Below are 23,171 nucleotides of genomic sequence, written 5' to 3' on the forward strand. Positions count from 1 at the left end.
ACTGTGATAGCACTGTCAGTGACACCTGTGATAGCACTGTGAGAGCACTGTCAGTGACACCTGTGATAGCATTGTCAGTGACACCTGTGATAGCCCTGTCAGTGACACCTGTGATAGCACTGTGATGGCACTGTCAGTGACACCTGTGATAGCCCTGTCAGTGACACCTGTGATAGCACTGTGATAGCACTGTTATGGCACTGTCAGTTAAACCTGTGATAGCACTGTGATAGCACTGTCAGTGACACCTGTGATAGCACTGTCAGTGACACCTGTGATAGCACTGTCAGTGAAACCTGTGATAGGATTGTGATAGCACTGTCAGTGACACCTGTGATAGCACTGTGACAGCACTGTCAGTGAAACCTGTGATAGCACTGTCAGTGACACCTGTGATAGCACTGTGATAGCACTGTCAGTGACACCTGTGATAGCACTGTCAGTGACACCTGTGATAGCACTGTCAGTGACACCTCTGATAGCCCTGTGATAGCCCTGTCAGTGACACCTGTGATAGCACTGTCAGTGACACCTGTGATAGCCCTGTGATAGCATTGTCAGTGACACCTGTGATAGCACTGTGATAGCACTGTCAGTGACCCCTGTGATAGCCCTGTGACAGCCCTGTCAGTGACACCTGTGATAGCACTGTCAGTGACACCTGTGATAACACTGTCAGTGACACCTGTGATAGCACTGTGAGAGCACTGTCAGTGACACCTGTGATAGCATTGTCAGTGACACCTGTGATAGCCCTGTCAGTGACACCTGGGAAAGCCCTGTGATAGCACTGTCAGTGACAACAGTGATAGCCCTGTCAGTGACACCTGTGATAGCACTGTGATAGCACTGTCAGTGACACCTGTGATAGCCCTGTCAGTGACACCTGTGATAGCCCTGGCAGTGACACCTATGATAGCCCTGGCAGTGACACCTGTGATAGCACTGTGATAGCACTGTCAGTGACACCTGTGATAGCACTGTGATAGCACTGTCAGTGACACCTGTGATAGCAATGTCAGTGACACCTGTGATAGCACTGTGATAGCACTGTCAGTGACACCTGTGATAGCCCTGTCAGTGACACCTGTGATAGCAATGTGATAGCACTGTCAGTGACACCTGTGATAGCACTGTCAGTGACACCTGTGATAGCACTGTGATAGCACTGTCAGTGACACCTGTGATAGCAATTTGATAGCACTGTCAGTGACACCTGTGATAGCACTGTCAGTGACACCTGTGATAGCACTGTGATAGCAATGTCAGTGACTCCTGTGATAGCACTGTCAGTGAAACCTGTGATAGCACTGTCAGTGACAACTGTGATAGCAATGTGATAGCACAGTCAGTGACACCTGTGATAGCCCTGTCAGTGACACCTGTGATAGCACTGTGATAGCACTGTCTGTAACACCTGTGATAGCACTGTGATAGCACAGTCAGTGACACCTGTGATAGCCCTGTCAGTGACACCTGTGATAGCATTGTGATAGCACTGTCAGTAACACCTGTGATAGCACTGTCAGTGACACCTGTGATAGCCCTGTCAGTGACACCTGTGATAGCACTGTGATAGCACTGTCAGTAACACCTGTGATAGCACTGTCAGTGACAACTGTGATAGCCCTGTCAGTGACACCTGTGATAGCCCTGTGATAGCCCTGTCAGTGACACCTGTGATAGCACTTTGATAGCACTGTGATGGCACTGTCAGTTAAACCTGTGATAGCACTGTGATAGCCCTGTCAGTGACACCTGTGATAGCCCTGTCAGTGAAACCTGTGATAGGACTGTGATAGCACTGTCAGTGACACCTGTGATAGCACTGTGACAGCACTGTCAGTGACACCTGTGATAGCCCTGTCAGTGACACCTGTGATAGCCCTGTCAGTGAAACCTGTGATAGGACTGTGATAGCACTGTCAGTGACACCTGTGATAGCACTGTGACAGCACTGTCAGTGAAACCTGTGATAGCACTGTCAGTGACACCTGTGATAGCACTGTGATAGCACTGTCAGTGACACCTGTGACAGCCCTGTCAGTGAAACCTGTGATAGGACTGTGATAGCACTGTCAGTGACACCTCTGATAGCCCTGTGATAGCCCTGTCAGTGACACCTGTGATAGCACTGTCAGTGACACCTGTGATAGCCCTGTGATAGCACTGTCAGTGACCCCTGTGATAGCCCTGTGACAGCCCTGTCAGTGACACCTGTGATAGCACTGTCAGTGACACCTGTGATAGCCCTGTCAGTGACACCTGTGATAGCCCTGTGATAGCCCTGTCAGTGACACCTGTGATAGCACTGTCAGTGACACCTGTGATAGCACTGTGATAGCACTGTCAGTGACACCTGTGATAGCACTGTGAGAGCACTGTCAGTGACACCTGTGATAGCATTGTCAGTGACACCTGTGATAGCCCTGTCAGTGACACCTGTGATAGCACTGTGATAGCACTGTCAGTGACACCTGTGATAGCACTGTGATAGCACTGTTATGGCACTGTCAGTTAAACCTGTGATAGCACTGTGATGGCACTGTCAGTGACACCTGTGATAGCCCTGTCAGTGACACCTGTGATAGCACTGTGATAGCACTGTTATGGCACTGTCAGTTAAACCTGTGATAGCACTGTGATAGCACTGTCAGTGACACCTGTGATAGCACTGTCAGTGACACCTGTGATAGCACTGTCAGTGAAACCTGTGATAGGATTGTGATAGCACTGTCAGTGACACCTGTGATAGCACTGTGACAGCACTGTCAGTGAAACCTGTGATAGCACTGTCAGTGACACCTGTGATAGCACTGTGATAGCACTGTCAGTGACACCTCTGATAGCCCTGTGATAGCCCTGTCAGTGACACCTGTGATAGCACTGTCAGTGACACCTGTGATAGCCCTGTGATAGCATTGTCAGTGACACCTGTGATAGCACTGTGATAGCACTGTCAGTGACCCCTGTGATAGCCCTGTGACAGCCCTGTCAGTGACACCTGTGATAGCACTGTCAGTGACACCTGTGATAACACTGTCAGTGACACCTGTGATAGCACTGTGAGAGCACTGTCAGTGACACCTGTGATAGCATTGTCAGTGACACCTGTGATAGCCCTGTCAGTGACACCTGGGAAAGCCCTGTGATAGCACTGTCAGTGACAACAGTGATAGCCCTGTCAGTGACACCTGTGATAGCACTGTGATAGCACTGTCAGTGACACCTGTGATAGCCCTGTCAGTGACACCTGTGATAGCCCTGGCAGTGACACCTATGATAGCCCTGGCAGTGACACCTGTGATAGCACTGTGATAGCACTGTCAGTGACACCTGTGATAGCACTGTGATAGCACTGTCAGTGACACCTGTGATAGCACTGTCAGTGACACCTATGATAGCCCTGGCAGTGACACCTGTGATGGCACTGTCAGTGACACCTGTGATAGCACTGTGATAGCACTGTCAGTGACACCTGTTTTAGTACTGTGATAGCACTGTCAGTGACACCTGTGATAGCACTGTGATAGCACTGTCAGTGACACCTGTGATAGCACTGTCAGTGACACCTATGATAGCCCTGGCAGTGACACCTGTGATGGCACTGTCAGTGACACCTGTGATAGCACTGTGATAGCACTGTCAGTGACACCTGTTTTAGTACTGTGATAGCACTGTCAGTGACACCTGTGATAGCACTGTGACAGCACTGTCAGTGAAACCTGTGATAGCACTGTCAGTGACACCTGTGATAGCACTGTGATAGCACTGTCAGTGACACCTCTGATAGCCCTGTGATAGCCCTGTCAGTGACACCGGTGATAGCACTGTGATAGCACTGTCAGTGACACCTGTGATAGCACTGTCAGTGACACCTATGATAGCCCTGGCAGTGACACCTGTGATGGCACTGTCAGTGACACCTGTGATAGCACTGTGATAGCACTGTCAGTGACACCTGTTTTAGTACTGTGATAGCACTGTCAGTGACACCTGTGATAGCACTGTGACAGCACTGTCAGTGAAACCTGTGATAGCACTGTCAGTGACACCTGTGATAGCACTGTGATAGCACTGTCAGTGACACCTCTGATAGCCCTGTGATAGCCCTGTCAGTGACACCGGTGATAGCACTGTCAGTGACACCTGTGATAGCCCTGTGATAGCACTGTCAGTGACACCTGTGATAGCACTGTCAGTGACACCTGTGATAGCACTGTGAGAGCACTGTCAGTGACACCTGTGATAGCATTGTCAGTGACACCTGTGATAGCCCTGTCAGTGACACCTGGGAAAGCCCTGTGATAGCACTGTCAGTGACAACAGTGATAGCCCTGTCAGTGACACCTGTGATAGCACTGTGATAGCACTGTCAGTGACACCTGTGATAGCCCTGTCAGTGACACCTGTGATAGCACTGTGATAGCACTGTCAGTGACACCTGTGATAGCACTGTCAGTGACACCTGTGATAGCACTGTGATAGCACTGTCAGTGACACCTGTTTTAGTACTGTGATAGCACTGTCAGTGACACCTGTGATAGCACTGTCAGTGACACCTGTGATAGCACTGTGACAGCACTGTCAGTGACACCTGTGATAGCCCTGTGATAGCCCTGTCAGTGACACCTGTGATAGCACTGTGAGAGCACTGTCAGTGACACCTGTGATAGCCCTGTCAGTGACACCTGTGATAGCCCTGTGATAGCCCTGTCAGTGACACCTGTGATAGCACTGTCAGTGACACCTGTGATAGCCCTGTCAGTGACACCTGTGATAGCCCTGTCAGTGACACCTTTGATAGCCCTGTGATAGCCCTGTCAGTGACACCTGTGAGAGCACTGTCACTGACACCTATGATAGCCCTGTCAGTGACACCTGTGATAGCACTGTCAGTGACACCTGTGATAGCACTGTGATAGCACTGTCAGTGACACCTGTTTTTATACTGTGATAGCCCTGTCAGTGACACCTGTGATAGCACTGTGACAGCACTGTCAGTGAAACCTGTGATAGCACTGTCAGTGACACCTGTGATAGCCCTGTGATAGCCCTGTCAGTGACACCTGTGATAGCACTGTCAGTGACACCTGTGATAGCCCTGTGATAGCACTGTCAGTGACACCTGTGATAGCACTGTCAGTGACACCTGTGATAGCACTGTGACAGCCCTGTCAGTGACACCTGTGATAGCACTGTCAGTGACACCTGTGATAACACTGTCAGTGACACCTGTGATAGCATTGTCAGTGACACCTGTGATAGCCCTGTCAGTGACACCTGGGAAAGCCCTGTGATAGCACTGTCAGTGACAACTGTGATAGCCCTGTCAGTGACACCTGTGATAGCACTGTGATAGCACTGTCAGTGACACCAGTGATAGCACTGTCAGTGACACCTGTGATAGCCCTGTCAGTGACACCTGTGATAGCACTGTGATAGCACTGTCAGTGACACCTATGATAGCCCTGTCAGTGACACCTGTGATAGCACTGTCAGTGACACCTGTGATAGCACTGTGAGAGCACTGTCAGTGACACCTGTGATAGCATTGTCAGTGACACCTGTGATAGCCCTGTCAGTGACACCTGGGAAAGCCCTGTGATAGCACTGTCAGTGACAACTGTGATAGCCCTGTCAGTGACACCTGTGATAGCACTGTGATAGCACTGTCAGTGACACCTGTGATAGCCCTGTCAGTGACACCTGTGATAGCCCTGTGATAGCACTGTCACTGACACCTGTTTTAGTACTGTGATAGCACTGTCAGTGACACCTGTGATAGCACTGTGACAGCACTGTCAGTGACACCTGTGATAGCACTGTCAGTAACACCTGTGATAGCCCTGTGATAGCCCTGTCAGTGACACCTGTGATAGCACTGTGAGAGCACTGTCAAGGACACCTGTGATAGCCCTGTCAGTGACACCTGTGATAGCCCTGTGATAGCCCTGTCAGTGACACCTGTGATAGCACTGTCAGTGACACCTGTGATAGCACTGTGATAGCACTGTCAGTGACACCTGTGATAGCACTGTCAGTGACACCTGTGATATTCCTGTGATAGCACTGTCAGTGACACCTGTGATAGCACTGTCAGTGACACCTGTGATAGCACTGTGATAGCACTATCAGTGACACCTGTGATAGCACTGTCAGTGACCTGTGATAGCCCTGTCAGTGACACCTGTGATAGCGCTGTGATAGCACTGTCAGTGACACCTGTGATAGCCCTGTCAGTGACACCTGTGATAGCAATGTGATAGCACTGTCAGTGACACCTGTGATAGCACTGTCAGTGACACCTGTGATAGCAATTTGATAGCACTGTCAGTGACACCTGTGATAGCACTGTCAGTGACACCTGTGATAGCACTGTCAGTGAAACCTGTGATAGCACTGTCAGTGACAACTGTGATAGCAATGTGATAGCACAGTCAGTGACACCTGTGATAGCCCTGTCAGTGACACATGTGATAGCCCTATCAGTGACACCTGTGATAGCCCTGTGATAGCACTGTCAGTGACACCTGTGATAGCACTGTCAGTGACACCTGTGATAGCACTGTGATGGCACTGTCAGTGACACCTGTGATAGCACTGTGATAGCACTGTCAGTGACACCTGTGATAGCACTGTGATAGCACTGTCAGTGACACCTGTGATAGCCCTGTCAGTGACACCTGTGATAGCCCTGTGATAGCCCTGTCAGTGACACCTGTGATAGCACTGTCAGTGACACCTGTGATAGCACTGTGAGAGCACTGTCAGTGACACCTGTGATAGCACTGTCAGTGAAACCTGTGATAGCACTGTCAGTGACAACTGTGATAGCAATGTGATAGCACAGTCAGTGACACCTGTGATAGCCCTGTCAGTGACACATGTGATAGCCCTATCAGTGACACCTGTGATAGCACTGTGATGGCACTGTCAGTGAGACCTGTGATAGCCCTGTCAGTGACACCTGTGATAGCACTGTGATGGCACTGTCAGTGACACCTGTGATAGCACTGTGATAGCACTGTCAGTGACACCTGTGATAGCACTGTCAGTGACACCTGTGATAGCACTGTGATGGCACTGTCAGTGACACCTGTGATAGCACTGTGATGGCACTGTCAGTGACACCTGTGATAGCACTGTGATAGCACTGTCAGTGACACCTGTGATAGCACTGTCAGTGACTCCTGTGATAGCACTGTGATAGCACTGTCAGTGACACCTGTTATAGTACTGTGATAGCACTGTCAGTGACACCTGTGATAGCACTGTGATAGCACTGTCAGTGACACCTGTGATAGCCCTGTCAGTGACACCTGTGATAGCACTGTCAGTGACACCTGTGATAGCACTGTGATAGCACTGTCAGTGACACCTGTGATAGCCCTGTCAGTGACACCTGTGATAGCACTGTGATAGCACTGTCAGTGACACCTGTGATAGCACTGTCAGTGACACCTGTGATATTCCTGTGATAGCACTGTCAGTGACACCTGTGATAGCACTGTCAGTGACACCTGTGATAGCACTGTGATAGCACTATCAGTGACACCTGTGATAGCGCTGTGATAGCACTGTCAGTGACACCTGTGATAGCCCTGTCAGTGACACCTGTGATAGCACTGTGATAGCACTGTCAGTGACCTGTGATAGCTCTGTCAGTGACACCTGTGATAGCGCTGTGATAGCACTGTCAGTGACACCTGTGATAGCCCTGTCAGTGACACCTGTGATAGCAATGTGATAGCACTGTCAGTGACACCTGTGATAGCACTGTCAGTGACACCTGTGATAGCAATTTGATAGCACTGTCAGTGACACCTGTGATAGCACTGTCAGTGACACCTGTGATAGCACTGTCAGTGAAACTCTGTGGATAAGCACTGTCAGTGACAACTGTGATAGCAATGATGCTAGCACAGTCAGTGACACCTTGATAGCACTGTCAGTGACACTGTGATAGCCCTATCAGTGACACCTGTGATAGCCCTGTGATAGCACTGTCAGTGACACCTGTGATAGCAATGTCAGTGACACCTGGGATAGCACAGTGATAGCACTGTCAGTGACACCTGTGATAGCACTGTGATAGCACTGTCAGTGACACCTGTGATAGCACTGTCAGTGACACCTGTGATAGCACTGTGATAGCACTGTCAGTGACACCTGTGATAGCACTGTCAGTGACACCTGTGATAGCACTGTGATAGCACTGTCAGTGACACCTGTGATAGCACTGTGATAGCACTGTCAGTGACACCTGTGATAGCACTGTGATAGCACTGTCAGTGACACCTGTGATAGCACTGTGATAGCACTGACAGTGACACCTGTGATAGCACTGTCAGTGACACCTGTGATAGCACTGTGATAGCACTGTCAGTGACACCTGTGATAGCACTGTCAGTGACACCTGTGATAGCACTGTGATAGCACTGTCAGTGACACCTGTGATAGAACTGTCAGTGACACCTGTGATAGCCCTGTCAGTGACACCTGTGATAGCCCTGTGATAGCACTGTCAGTGACACCTGTGATAGCACTGTCAGTGACACCTGTGATAGCCCTGTGATAGCACTGTCAGTGACACCTGTGATAGCACTGTCAGTGACACCTGTGATATTCCTGTGATAGCACTGTCAGTGACACCTGTGATAGCCCTGTCAGTGACACCTGTGATAGCACTGTGATAGCACTGTCAGTGACACCTGTGATAGCACTGTGATAGCACTGTCAGTGACACCTGTGATAGCACTGTCAGTGACACCTGTGATAGCACTGTGATAGCACTGTCAGTGACACCTGTGATAGCACTGTGATAGCACTGTCAGTGACACCTGTGATAGCACTGTGATAGCACTGTCAGTGACACCTGTGATAGCACTGTCAGTGACACCTGTGATAGCACTGTGATAGCACTGTCAGTGACACCTGTGATAGCACTGTCAGTGACACCTGTGATAGCACTGTCAGTGACACCTGTGATAGCCCTGTCAGTGACACCTGTGATAGCCCTGTGATAGCACTGTCAGTGACACCTGTGATAGCCCTGTGATAGCACTGTCAGTGACACCTGTGATAGCACTGTCAGTGACACCTGTGATAGCACTGTCAGTGACACCTGTGATAGCCCTGTCAGTGACACCTGTGAAAGCCCTGTGATAGCACTGTCAGTGACAACTGTGATAGCCCTGTCAGTGACACCTGTGATAGCACTGTCAGTGACACCTGTGATAGCACTGTGATAGCACTGTCAGTGACACCTGTGATAGCCCTGTCAGTGACACCTGTGATAGCACTGTGATAGCACTGTCAGTGACACCTGTGATAGCCCTGTCAGTGACACCTGTAATAGCACTGTCAGTGACACCTGTGATAGCACTGTGAAAGCACTGTCAGTGACACCTGTGATAGCACTGTGATAGCACTGTCAGTGACACCTGTGATAGCACTGTGATAGCACTGTCAGTGACACCTGTGATAGCACTGTCAGTGACACCTGTGATAGCAATGTGATAGCACTGTCAGTGACACCTGTGATAGCACTGTCAGTGACACCTGTGATAGCACTGTGATAGCACTGTCAGTGACACCTGTGATAGCACTGTCAGTGACACCTGTGATAGCACTGTGATAGCACTGTCAGTGACACCTGTATAGCACTGTAGAGCACCTGTGAGTGAGCACCTGTGATAGCACTGTCAGTGACACCTGTGATAGCACTGTCAGAGACACCTGTCAGTGAGCACCTGTGATAGCACGGTCACTGTACACCTGTGATAGCACTGTCAGTGACACCTGTGATAGCACTGTGATAGCACTGTCAGTGACACCTGTGATAGCACTGTCAGTGACAACTGTGATAGCACTGTCAGTGACACCTGTGATAGCACTGTGATAGCACTGTCAGTGACACCTGTGATAGCACTGTCAGTGACACCTGTGATAGCACTGTGATAGCACTGTCAGTGACACCTGTGATAGCACTGTCAGTGACACCTGTGATATGCACTGTGATAGCACTGTCAGTGACACCTGTGAGCTCTGTGAAGCACTGTCATGACACCTGTGATAGCACTGTCAGTGACACCTGTGATAGCACTGTGATAGCACTGTCAGTGACACCTGTGATAGGCACTGTCAGTGACACCTGTGATAGCACTGTGATAGCACTGTCAGTGACACCTGTGATAGCACTGTCAGTGACACCTGTGATAGCACTGTGATAGCACTGTCAGTGACACCTGTGATAGGCACTGTCAGTGACACCTGTGATAGCACTGTGATAGCACTGTCAGTGACACCTGTGATGCACTGTCAGTGACACCTCTGTATAGCCCTGTGATAGCACGTCAGTGACACCTGTGATAGCACTGTCAGTGACACCTGTGTTAGCACAGTGATGCACGTGTCAGTGACACCTGTGATAGCACTGTGATAGGCACTGTCAGAGACACCTGTGATTGCCACTGTCAGTGACACCTGTGATAGCCTGTGATAGCACTGTCAGTGACACCTGTGAAGCACTGTCAGTGACACCTGTGATAGCACTGTGATAGCACTGTCAGTGACACCTGTGATAGCACTGTATAGCACTGTCAGTGACACCTGTGATAGCACTGAGATAGCACTGTCAGTGACACCTGTGATATTCCTGTGATAGCACTGTCAGTGACACCTGTGATATTCCTGTGATAGCACTGTCAGTGACACCTGTGATAGCACTGTCAGTGACACCTGTGATAGCACTGTGATAGCACTGTCAGTGACACCTGTGATAGCACTGTCAGTGTCACCTGTGATAGCCCTGTCAGTGACACCTGTGATAGCCCTGTCAGTGACACCTGTGATAGCCCTGTCAGTGACACCTGTGATAGCCCTGTGATAGCACTGTTAGTGACACCTGTGATAGCACTGTGATTGCCCTGTCAGTGACACCTGTGATAGCCCTGTCAGTGACACCTGTGATAGCCCTGTCAGTGACACCTGTGATAGCACTGTGATAGCACCGCCAGTGACAGCTGGGATAGCACTGTCAGTGACACCTGTGATAGCCCTGTCAGTGACACCTGTGATAGCACTGTGATAGCACTGTTTGTGACACCTGTGATAGCACTGTCAGTGACACCTGTGATAGCCCTGTCAGTGACACCTGTGATAGCACTGTGATAGCACTGTCAGTGACACCTGTGATAGCCCTGTCAGTGACACCTGTGATAGCCCTGTCAGTGACACCTGTGATAGCCCTGTCAGTGACACCTGTGATACCTTTGTCAGTGACACCTGTGATAGCACTGTCAGTGACACCTGTGATAGCCCTGTCAGTGACACCTGTGATACCTTTGTCAGTGACACCTGTGATAGCCCTGTCAGTGACACCTGTGATAGCCCTGTGATAGCACTGTCAGTGACACCTGTGATAGCACTGTCAGTGACACCTGTGATAGCCCTGTCAGTGACACCTGTGATAGCCCTGTCAGTGACACCTGTGATACCTTTGTCAGTGACACCTGTGATAGCCCTGTCAGTGACACCTGTGATAGCCCTGTGATAGCACTGTCAGTGACACCTGTGATAGCACTGTCAGTGACACCTGTGATAGCCCTGTCAGTGACACCTGTGATAGCCCTGTCAGTGACACCTGTGATAGCCCTGTCAGTGACACCTGTGATAGCCCTGTCAGTGACACCTGTGATACCTTTGTCAGTGACACCTGTGATAGCCCTGTCAGTGACACCTGTGATAACACTGTCAGTGACACCTGTGATAGCCCTGTCAGTGACACCTGGGAAAGCCCTGTGATAGCACCGCCAGTGACACCTGTGATAGCCCTGTCAGTGACACCTGTGATAGCACTGTGATAGCACCGCCAGTGACACCTGTGATAGCATTGTCAGTGACACCTGTGATAGCACTGTGATAGCTCTGTCAGTGACACCTGTGATAGCCCTGTCAGTGACACCTGTGATAGCACTGTGATAGCTCTGTCAGTGACACCTGTGATAGCCCTGTCAGTGACACCTGTGATACCTTTGTCAGTGACACCTGTGATAGCCCTGTCAGTGACACCTGTGATAGCACTGTCAGTGACACCTGTGATAACACTGTGATAGCACTGTCAGTGACACCTGTGATAACACTGTGATAGCACCGCCAGTGACACCTGTGATAGCCCTGTCAGTGACACCTGTGATAGCACTGTCAGTGACACCTGTGATAACACTGTCAGTGACACCTGTGATAGCACTGTGAGAGCACTGTCAGTGACACCTGTGATAGCCCTGTCAGTGACACCTGGGAAAGCCCTGTGATAGCACTGTCAGTGACACCTGTGATAGCCCTGTCAGTGACACCTGTGATAGCACTGTGATAGCCCTGTCAGTGACACCTGTGATAGCACTGTGATAGCCCTGTCAGTGACACCTGTGATAGCACTGTCAGTGACACCTGTGATAGCACTGTGATAGCACTGTCAGTGACAGCTGGGATAGCACTGTCAGTGACACCTGTGATAGCCCTGTCAGTGACACCTGTGATAGCACTGTGATAGCACTGTCAGTGACACCTGTGATAGCTCTGTCAGTGACACCTTCCATCACTTTACTGAAGATTGAGAGTAGGCTGATGGAGGGTTAATTGACTGGGTTGGATTTGTCCTGCTTTTTGTGGACAGTATACACCTGGGCAATTTTCCACTTTGTTAGGTAGTTACCAGTGTTGTAGCTGCACTGGAACAGCTTGGTTAGAGGCGTAGCTAGTTCCAGAGTGCACACCTTTAGCACTACAGCCAGGATGTTGTCAAGGCCCAGGGCCTTCGCAGTCTCCAGCACCTTCAGCCATTCCATGATATCAGGGGGAGTGAACCAAATTGCCTGAAGGATATGCAAACATACAAATCAGGAGCAGGGGTAGGCCATTAGGCCCCTCAAGCCTGGCCCACCATTCAATTAGATCATGGCTGATCTGACAGGGGACTCAGCTGGCAGTGATGCTTGGGACCTCAGGAAGAGGCTTAAATTGATCAATATTGCTTTAATAGCTTCTGGCTAAGGATGGTTGCCAATGCTTCACCTTGTGTTTTGCACTGATGTGTTGGGCTCCCTTGTCATTGAGGGTGATGCTATTTATGCAGCCTCCTGGATTGCTTACTGCACATCGAGTGCCGTATATACTTGAGTAATGGTCAACCTTGAGTTAAGGTTGACCCCAAACATTTAGCCAAAAACATCATTCGTTTTTTATATATCTCGTGTATAAGTCGATCCCTGACCTTGAGACAAAAAAAAAATCAAAACTCCTTGTACTTACCACCCCCTTGCTGCTTAAGTCAAACTTGCCCTGGTGCAAAACTAGTCATTCATAGAATCATAGAGTAGCATGCCATTGGAGGCAGCTTTTAGCTCTTCCTGTCTGCACATGTCAACACATGGAGCGGGATCTTGCCCTTGTCGGGTGGGCTTGATGGGGTCAGTCGGGAAGCTGATCGCTGCCCGCGATCGAGGCCGGAGGGCCATTTCACGCTGGCAGGCCGATTAAGGTCGGGGGAGGAGGGTGAGCAGGAGCTTCACACAGCTGCCCGAGTCCACGCTTGATAATCTTGCCTCAGGGGGATGAAGAGTTTTAAAGAAAAATAATAAAGAAATTAAAAATGTTATAAAACATATCCCCCCATGTGACCACGGAACATGGTAGCTGTGATGGTGACACCAACCTAACAACGATTGGTGCCTTCGACAGAACACCCACAGGGAGAAATCAGAACACTTTTTCTAAAGAAGGTTCAGGAAATCTTGGTGAGAGGCACACTGAGAATAGGTGGCAATGTCAGCAGGAGACAAGCAGTTTCTGCTCCTTCCACAACCATTCAGAAACCTCAAGGCCCTCAGAGAGGCCAGCGCTGGGAGTTGTAGGAAAAAGGCTCCCTGAAGTATTGAGTGCGTTGGGTTTCCCTGCCAAAAGCAGAAGCACCAGGTTAGTTCATTCTTCTACTTAGTGGGGCCTGTTGCTGATGATGCCTTCCAAAGAGAGGGGCTGAAAGAGACCCCTGCAAACTTCGAGACCATCCTAAAAATATTCGATGCGTATTTCAGACCGAAACAGAACCTCGTAATCACCGAACGTGATTCAATCAGAGATCCCAAAGACCAGGGGAATCGGTCTGATTATTTCCCACAGGCCTGTATAGGCTAGTCAGCTGTTGCGGGGATGATGCATTGAAAGCTGAACTTATTCATGACCACTTTGTTGTCAGAGTCCGTGATAAAAAGCTGTCAGGTTTTTTGCGGAAAAAAGACAACCTAACTCGCAAACAGGTCAGAGGCTGGGAATCGTGGGATGGGTAACTCACCTCCTGACTCCCCAAAGCCTGTCCACCATCTACAAGGCACAGGTCAGGAGTGTGATGGAATACTCCCCACTTGCTGGGTGAGTGCAGCTCCCACAATGCTCAAGAAGCTCAACACCATCCAGGACAAAGCAGCCCGCTTGATTGGCACCACATCCACAAACATTCATTCCCTCCACCATCAACGCACAGTAGCAGCAGTGTGTACCATCTACAAGATGCACTGCAGAAACTCACCAAGGCCCCTTAGACAGCACCCTCCAAACCCATGACCACTACCATCTAGAAGGACAAGGGTAGCAGATAGTTGGGAAAACCACCACCTGGAGGTTCCCCTTCAAGAGACTCACCATCCTGACTTGGAAATATATCACCGTTCCTTCACTGTTGCTGGGTCAAAACCCTGGAACTCCCTCCCTAACAGCACTGTGGGTGTACCTACACCACATGGACTACAGCGGCTCCAGAAGGCAGCTCACCCAGCACCTTCTCAAGGGCAACTAGGGATGGGTAATAAATGCTGGCCCAGCCAGCGAAGCCCACATCCCATGAATGAGTAAAGATAAACAAGCAGTTCAATATGCTAAACAGGTCGAACTTAGGGAATGAAGCTCAGCTATAGTTTGTGGAAATACCAAGATTTCGGACAAGTCTGTTAATTGGATAGGCCTAAAGACAGCAGCTGCACCCAATCAAAAGCCTGCTAAAACTGGCAAAAGGGCTTTAAACACCATAGCAGCCACCTTGAGGGGCCCATGCTGCAGTGCTGAAAAACTGCACAGAAGGCAAGATTGTCCAGCAGTAGGTGCAGAGTTTTCCAATGTAGAAACACAAGACACTTCAAGCAGTTCTGTAAATCTAAAAATTTAATTAATGGAAGAAAGCAAGAGAATGTCAATGAAATGAAGACAAATCAAGAAATTGGCAATAAGGAAAGAAATTAGATTGTAGTTTGCTTAGGATAAATAATCAAGAACAAGAATTTTAGTCAGTTACTTTGGAAGTTAAAGGCTCTAAAACTGATTTCAAACTTGACACGAGCTGGCTGAGCAGTTGGAATGGGTTAAAGCAGTAGACATCCAGCCATCAATTACTAAACTGCAGGATCCAGGTGGTTAGGAAGTTCAAGTAAAAAGTCAGATAGCTGCCAGCCTTCACCACAAGGGGCACCCTCTATATCATACACCATCAAAGAGGAAATTAGGAGAGCAAAAAGGGGGCATGAAGAAACGTTGGCAGGTAAAATAAAGGAAAATCCAAAGTTATTTTACAAGTACATTAAGAGTATGAGGATAATTAGGGGAAGAATGGGGCCCATTAAGGACCATAGTGGTAATTTGTGTGTGGAGCCGGAAGATGTAGGTAGGGTTCTAACTGAATACTTTGTGTCGGTGTTCACAAGTGCTAGGGACAAGGTGGATTTAGAAATCAGGCAGAAAGACTGTGATATAATTAAAGAAATTAGCATAGAAAGGGAGGAGGTTCTAAGTGGTTTGGCAGGTTTAAAAGTAGATAAATCTCCAGGCCCGGATGAAATGTATCCCAGGCTGTTGAGTGAGGCGAGGGAGGAGATAGCAGGGGCACTGGCAATAATTTTCAATACCTCTCTGGTCACAGGGGAGATGCCAGAGGACTGGAGGACAGCCAATGTGGGACCGTTATTCAAGAAGGGAGGAAGGGATAAACCAGGAAACTACAGGCCAGTCAGTCTAACCTCAGTGGTGAGGAAACTATTGGAAGCAATTCTGAGGGACAGAATTAATCTACATTTGGAGAGACAGGGATTAATCAAGGACAGTCAGCATGGTTTTGTTCAGGGGAGGTCATGTCTGACCAATTTGATTGAATTTTTCAAAGAGGTGACCAGGTGTGTAGATGAGGGCAATGCATTTGATGTAATCTACTTGGAATTTAGCAAGGCTTTTGATAAGGTCCCACATGGGAGACTGATAATGAAGGTAAGAGCCCATGGGATCCAAGGCAATTTGGCAAATTGGATCCAGAATTAGCTGAGTGGCAGGAAGCAGAGGGTAATGGTCGAGGGGTGTTTTAGTGACTGGATGCCTGTGTCCAGTGGGGTTCCACAGGGATCAGTGTTGGGTCCCTTGCTGTTAGTGGTATATATAAATGATTTGGACTTGAATGTAGGAGGGTTGATCAGTAAGTTCATGGATGATAGGAAAATTGGTGGGGTGGTAAGTAGTGAGGAGGATAGCCTTAGATTACAGGAGGTTACAGATGGGCTGATCAGTGGTAAATGGAATTTAATCCGGATAAGCGTGAGGTGATGCACTTGGGCAGGACAAACAAGGCACGGGAATACACGATGAATGGTAGGACCCTGGGAAGCACCGAGGATCAGAGTGACCTTGATGTGTATGTCCATCAGTCCCTTAAGGTAGCGGGACAGGTAGATAAGGTGGTTAAGAAGGCATATGGGATACTTGCCTTTATTAGCCGAGGCAGAGAATATAAGAGCAGGGAGGTCATGCTGGATCTGTATAAGACACTGGTTAGGCCACAGCTAGAGTATTGTGTGCAGTTCTGGAATCCGCATTACAGGAAGGATGTGATTGCACTAGAGAGAGTGCAGAGGGGATTTACCAGGATGTTGCCTTGCCTGGAGAGTTTTAGTTATAAGGAGAGATTGGATAGACTGGGGTTATTTTCCCTGGAGCAGAGGAGATTGAGGGGGGACATGATTGAGGTGTATACAATTATGAGGGGCATAGAGAGGGTAGACAGGAAGGGACTTTTCCCCTTGGTGGAGGGGTCAATAACCAGGGGGCATAGATTTAAGGTAAGGGGCAGGAGGTTTAGAGGGGATGTGAGGAAGAATTTTTTCACCCAGAGGGTGGTGGGAATCTGGAACTCACTGCCTGAAAGGGTGGAAGAGGCAGAAACCCTCATAACATTTAAGAAGTATTTGGATGTGCACTTGCGATGCCATGGCATACAAGACTATGGGCCTAGTGCTGGAAAATGGAATTAGAATGGTTAGGTACTTGTTTGACTGGCACAGACTCAATGGGCTGAAGGGCTTTTTACTGTGCTGTAGGCCTCTATGACTCTATGGCCCTAAAGCATATCTTAACTGAGTGGAAATGCATGTATACAACTGGGCATTCTGGAAACTGTAGATGAAGACTTACAGCAGGTCAAATGGTACCTTTCATGGAGGGAGTTCCAAAGTTGGGTGCAGAACATGTGATTTTCCTTTCAGTAGCAGATGGCGAGGGTTATTCATTCAGTGGTGGGTCATTCTCCATTACAGAGGCACCATCCACTGGAGCTCAGGAGCAGTTTGTAGACCTCTAGTTGTTTTCGAAGATCGACTGGAAGGGGTAGAAACAGAAGGCATTGAAGAAGATGGTGACGATCCGCAAAAGAACCTTCTAGACCTAGGTTGGCTCTTTCCTGAAGAAGGTTATGAGAAAGAGACTGTCGTAGTAATGAGTAGTCTGTTGGAAGGTCCTAGAGATTGGTACGCTCTTTGAATCTACTGCCAAAGCATATTAAATCTCTTGTTTTTTTCCATGAGTCAGCTGTGCTTGCTGTTGAACAGCTGAATTTGTGCATTTGTCCCACTGAATCCATCAATAAGATGCATTGTATCTCACTGCCTGACCATAGTGAGCTGTCCAGGGAGAACAAAATGCTTGATTCCAAGATGGATCGCACTGCTAGAGCAAAGTTAGAGCCTATTACTTTGTGTGAAAGTTAGTTGACACTCACACTTCAAGCTCATCAGCAAGTCATCCTCCCACTAAAGTTATCCTTCAGTGGAGAAGCAGAGGCCAAATGCACAGATCTTCTACAGCTGAAGAGTCCTGTACAGGAATTTCATCTCAATTTAGCTCTGGAGATTCATTCCATTGCTAGAAATGGTGTTGTCTTACCTTGTTACGATGACACAATCATCCCATTGTCTAAAGCAGAGCAACCTCACGCTAAAGTAAATGTGGCAATGTTACCACTACCTACAAAAAGTGAAAATAGTTTACAACGTGTTGTAGGGACACATTGTCATCATAACCTGCCATGCCTATAGGATTTTCACCATTCTCCTTCATGTCTTCCAGATTCATTCAAATCTCAGATATTGAATACCTTATCATCCTCAATTCAGCAGTGAATGATATAGCTGTGCAATTCTTCATCGCAGCTGAACATACTTCACCTTCTCAGGTCTTTCTCCAGTGTTTCTAAGATGGAGCAGAAATTTCCTGAGCGAATGCTCATCTGCCCTCTTCCAGTTCAAGCGAGGTTAACCGCCCATGCTCTAAGCCTTCTCTCGGACCAGTCTTTCACTGAAAATGTTCCACAATTCTTACAGCTCAGTTATCTTGGAGATCAAAGTCCAATTACCAGCAGATAATTTCCTGGAAAGCTGCTGTTCCAATCCAGGAGTGATGTTGCCCTCCAGGGAAAAGATGAGCAACCGCACATGTCCATAACGTCCACCCAAAGAGCCAAAAATACTGTGGGAGATTGAAGCCTTTCTCCCAGGGGCTTGGTGGGAGGGTCAGGGGGCGATAGAGTGGTGGGGGGGTTGGGGGGGGAAAGAGTAGGAATTGGCGTAGGATAGAATCTGTACCAGCAAAGGAGGTCACAAAAGTTTGAAAATGTAATGTAAATAATTTAAGAAAATAGCTTAAGATTGTTATTTAAAAAGTTGAGATTTACTTGAAGGAGATGTAGCATAATGGCTAATAGCTGTGGAAATGAGATAGTGACATTTCATGATGTAACAGTGACATCAGCAGTGCTGGAGACTCGGTAGAGAGATGGAATAGTCTCTACACAAAGAAGGTGTACTTACCTAGAAGCTTATCATCTACATCGTGTAAGCAAAGTAGTTTTGAAGAAGCTACCTGAGTCAGACCTAAGTCACTCATGAGTAAAGAGAAACCTTCCTAATACTGATTAGGTCACAAGTAACCCAAAGAGAGATCCAAATACTATTCGTCGTTGAAACCATACCACAAAATAATGATGATGTTGATGATCCAAATGATGATGCCATTCGAGAAGCAGATTGAGACATTTTATTTGCTCCTGAACATGAGGAGGAGGGCGACTCTTATGGATTTTAATACACATTCAGTGAATGCTCTGCTGCTAAGTAGCATTCTTTTCTGTACTATAAAAAAGCTGAAAGGAATTGTATAAATGTGTGCAAATGGCTTTTGTTTTTGATTAATTTGATAAATTTGGTTAATTTAGTGTACACAAACTAATGCCTAACTCCGCGGAGGTTATTATTTATATATAAATAAAAATTCAATACTAAAATACTTTTGGACTCATTTTAGGCTACTCCGACCTGGAACTCTGCGATAGTGATATGAAAGGAAAGGGTGGATTTCAACCCTTCTATACTGTTACTCACTTAAAAGTGGACCCCCTACTTTTTGGCTAAAAATTTAGTCTTAGAAATGACCTTTGCACAAGTAGATACAGTAGCTGCTAAATTACCCACCACTTGATGTGGCCAGGCTGCAGTTTCAAACTGATCCACTGATTGTGAGATCGTTCAGCTCTTGTCTGTCGCCTGCTGTTTAGCATACAGGCAGTCCTCTGTTGTAGCTTCACCATTTTTAGGCATGCATGGTGCTACTCCTGGCATGCTGTTCGACTTCCTCACTGAACCAGGGTTGATCCCTTGGCTTGGTGGTATGGTAGAGTGGGGGATATGCTGGGCCATGAGGTTATAGATTGTTGTTGGATACTGCTGCTGATGGCCCACAGAAACTCATGGGGCAGAATCTAGCCCTTGTCGGGCGGGCTGGGCTGGGGGTGGTCAGGAAGCCAACTGCTGTCCGTGGTTCTAGGTTGGAAGGCAGTTTCACAATGGCGGGCCGGTTAAGGCCCACCCAGTGTAAAATGTGAGTGGCAGCACTCAGCACTGCCTGTCCGGGTTTGTGGGGGGTGGGGGAGTGGTGGTGGTGGTGGAGGTGGATGAGGGGGGCAAGAACGAGCTTCGCATATGCACGTGGGTGTGCTCTTGGGAATCTCCCTGAGGGTTAGAGCTGCCTCAGGGAGATGAAGAGTTTTCAAAAAAAAATAACCAAGATGTGAGAAATGTTATGAAACATGCCCCCTCAATGTGACTCTGTCACATGAACAGGGACATGTTAGAAGTGAAATTTTTTTAAAAATTATTTTTATTTTTGTTTGATGTTGGAAAGTTCATCCCGCCCGTGGATGAGGTTTCCAAAAAAGAATGCAAAGGCCGCTTGGCCTTTTCGCCTGCCCGCCAACTGTAAGGTCGGACAAGGCAGTGAAAAATTTAACTTAACTGATACTCTAGCGACTGATACTCTAAACAGGCGGAATTGGCAGCGCGCCCACCAACTGAACCACCGTGTGACTGCGCGCTGACATCGGGGCACTCGCTCAACGCCAACGCGTGTCACTTCACTCTCGAGTGGGTGGGGCGCACACCCACTCAACAAGGTGAAAATTCTGCCCATGAATGATTTAAGCTATTAGATCTGTCCTGAGTCTATCCCATTTAGCACAGCGGTATCCTCAAGATGAAGACAGCACTTTGTCTCCACAAGGACTGTACGATTGTGAATTCTGTCATGGGCAGGTGCATCCGATGACAGGTAGGTTGGTGAGGGCGAGGTCTAGTAGCTTACCTTTTGAAGGGCACTAGGGGATTTCGCCTTTCACCTGGTTTATTTCTTATCACTCATAAACCAGCAGCTAAAACTACTTTCTGGAATTCTAATACTGAAGATCACAATGTAGAGTTATAGACATGGACACTTACTCAGAATAAAGCTGCAGGACAATAGAGAAAACCTACAGAACATAGGCTGGGTGTACAAGAGAAAGGAAACTCCCTTCTATCTTTCATTAAATGTTATTTGCAATTCTGAGCCAGTGCCACTGACGCAAAGGATTAGATCAGTTAAATTGAACATGTTTCATTAACCCACACTTAATCATCAGACTAATTTCCCCTTGAGTCATTGATAGTTACTGTGATTGAAAGTTAAAACTGCCTGTGCCCTTTTCTCCTACACACAGCATCATACCCACTGTATCATGCCACTGATGTTATCGGAATTACAGGCTGCGCTTAGATGTTGCCCCATTTGGACCATAGGGCCATACCAACTAGCTTAGCCTCAGCTTTGATCTTTTGTCTATGTATTTGTTGTATTCGCTGATCTTAGCCAGAGAGGCAGCATTACATTATGCCCATAAACTACAGAAGGAGAAATCATACAGGATCCCTGTACCCGAGCAAAGAGTCAACATTTTCAGGAAAGGAAGATTCATAAATATGAACATATAGAATCATGGAATTGTACAGCCCAGAAGGAAGCTATTCGGCCCATTGTGTCTGCACTGGCTCTTTCAAAGAGATTCCAATTAGTCCCACTCCCCTGCTCTTTCCCCATATCCCTGTAAATGTTTCCCTTCAAGTATATATCCAGTTCCCTTTTGAAAGTTACCAATGAATCTGTGTCCACCATTCAACTGAGCGGTACAGTACCAATCCTAACTACTTGTTGCATCTGCAGTATTTGGTCCTTTTGTGTTTTTAAATGTCTAAGTGTATATCCCCCTGTTCCTTCTAAGTGGCAATGGGCTGGAGACGTTAGGTATAAAAGGTCGCTCAGAGTTTGTAATCAGAGCTCACATCTTCTTCCCTACCCTGCTCCTGCTCTGATTTGAGAATTGGGGGGGTCCGCCCTACTCCCAGCTGTCTGGGGCAAGAGTTCAAACCCACACCCTGTCCGGCTATGATTGGCTCATTTTAAGGCAGCACATCATACCATGAGGGGAATCACCATATTAACAGCATCAGTTTTGCAAGAAGCTTAAAGAAATAAACTGGCAGATCTGTCAGCAGCAGTTAGTAATCTGACTGAGAAATCACAGTAAAGAGTGCGTTCTTGGTGCATTTCACTTCAGCCCCAGTCCGGTTTCCTTACTTTCAGCCACTTTCCTCTTGGTCTCATTGCCAGACTGTACAATCCCAAGAAGACCATTAATGGAATAGGAGGAGCCTAGGGAGTCGCTGGTTGGAGGAGATTCAGGTGGTGTAACTGTTGAGTTGGGGACTGGAAAAAAAAAGAGCACAGAGTTAAAAGATTAAAATGTGTTTCCTTCACAATTACCCGAGGCAGGGTTCTCACTGCGGAGGTGGCATCCACAACCCCCTAGGAGCCCACAGGAAAGTGTCAAGGGGTCCGCCAAGGATAAAGATCCTACTCACACTGCCCACTGCCCAGCATGACCTGTTATCACTGACTGCCCTTTGCACCCTTAGTTAGAGTGGCAAGACGGAGCTGTGAAGCCCACAGCCCCCAGGGGATTAAGCACCTTCCCCACCCCCCTGTCGTAAATCGGTAGGATCTTCCGCAGCTATAGCACAGCCACTTTTCCAGCCCGCAGATACTGAGTGCAGCCAGGCGACAGTGCAGCCACAACATAACTACAGGCTGACATGAGCGGTCGGAACCTCTCACCCTGACTGAGGTGGATGAGGAGTCAGCGCAACACCTTGGTGTCGAATTCAACAATGCGGATTTAGCCATGTGGGTTGAAGTGCTGACCCTGACCCAAGGGCTGACTTCAGCTGGGAGCTGAATACACAGGAACCTGGTACAGAGTCTGGAGAATACAATCAGAGCTGGGGGGGGCGGGAACCACAATGAATTAATCTGCCTATAAAGTATAATTTTTCAGCTTCTGTTTTTATTAAAACTGGATTTCTAGGATTTCAAATTAATAACAGTTGGAATGCAATCTGGATACGTACAGAAAGATTTCTTTAATTGACAGCAATAGACGTTAT

The 23,171-nt window shown here is 47.9% G+C and overlaps 1 protein-coding gene across 1 annotated transcript in view; it reads right to left on the reverse strand.

Moving 5' to 3' along the window:
- Positions 1-23,171, reverse strand: part of pax8 (paired box 8) — a 95,377-nt gene that overhangs the window by 49,830 nt on the left and 22,376 nt on the right. The window contains exon 4 of the mRNA XM_041210195.1: positions 22,306-22,434. Within this exon, the coding sequence (XP_041066129.1) occupies positions 22,306-22,434 (129 nt within the window). The remainder of the gene's footprint in view (positions 1-22,305; positions 22,435-23,171) is intronic.

This window comes from Carcharodon carcharias, chromosome 17 (genome assembly GCF_017639515.1).
Source record: "Carcharodon carcharias isolate sCarCar2 chromosome 17, sCarCar2.pri, whole genome shotgun sequence".
Taxonomy (NCBI): domain Eukaryota; kingdom Metazoa; phylum Chordata; class Chondrichthyes; order Lamniformes; family Lamnidae; genus Carcharodon; species Carcharodon carcharias.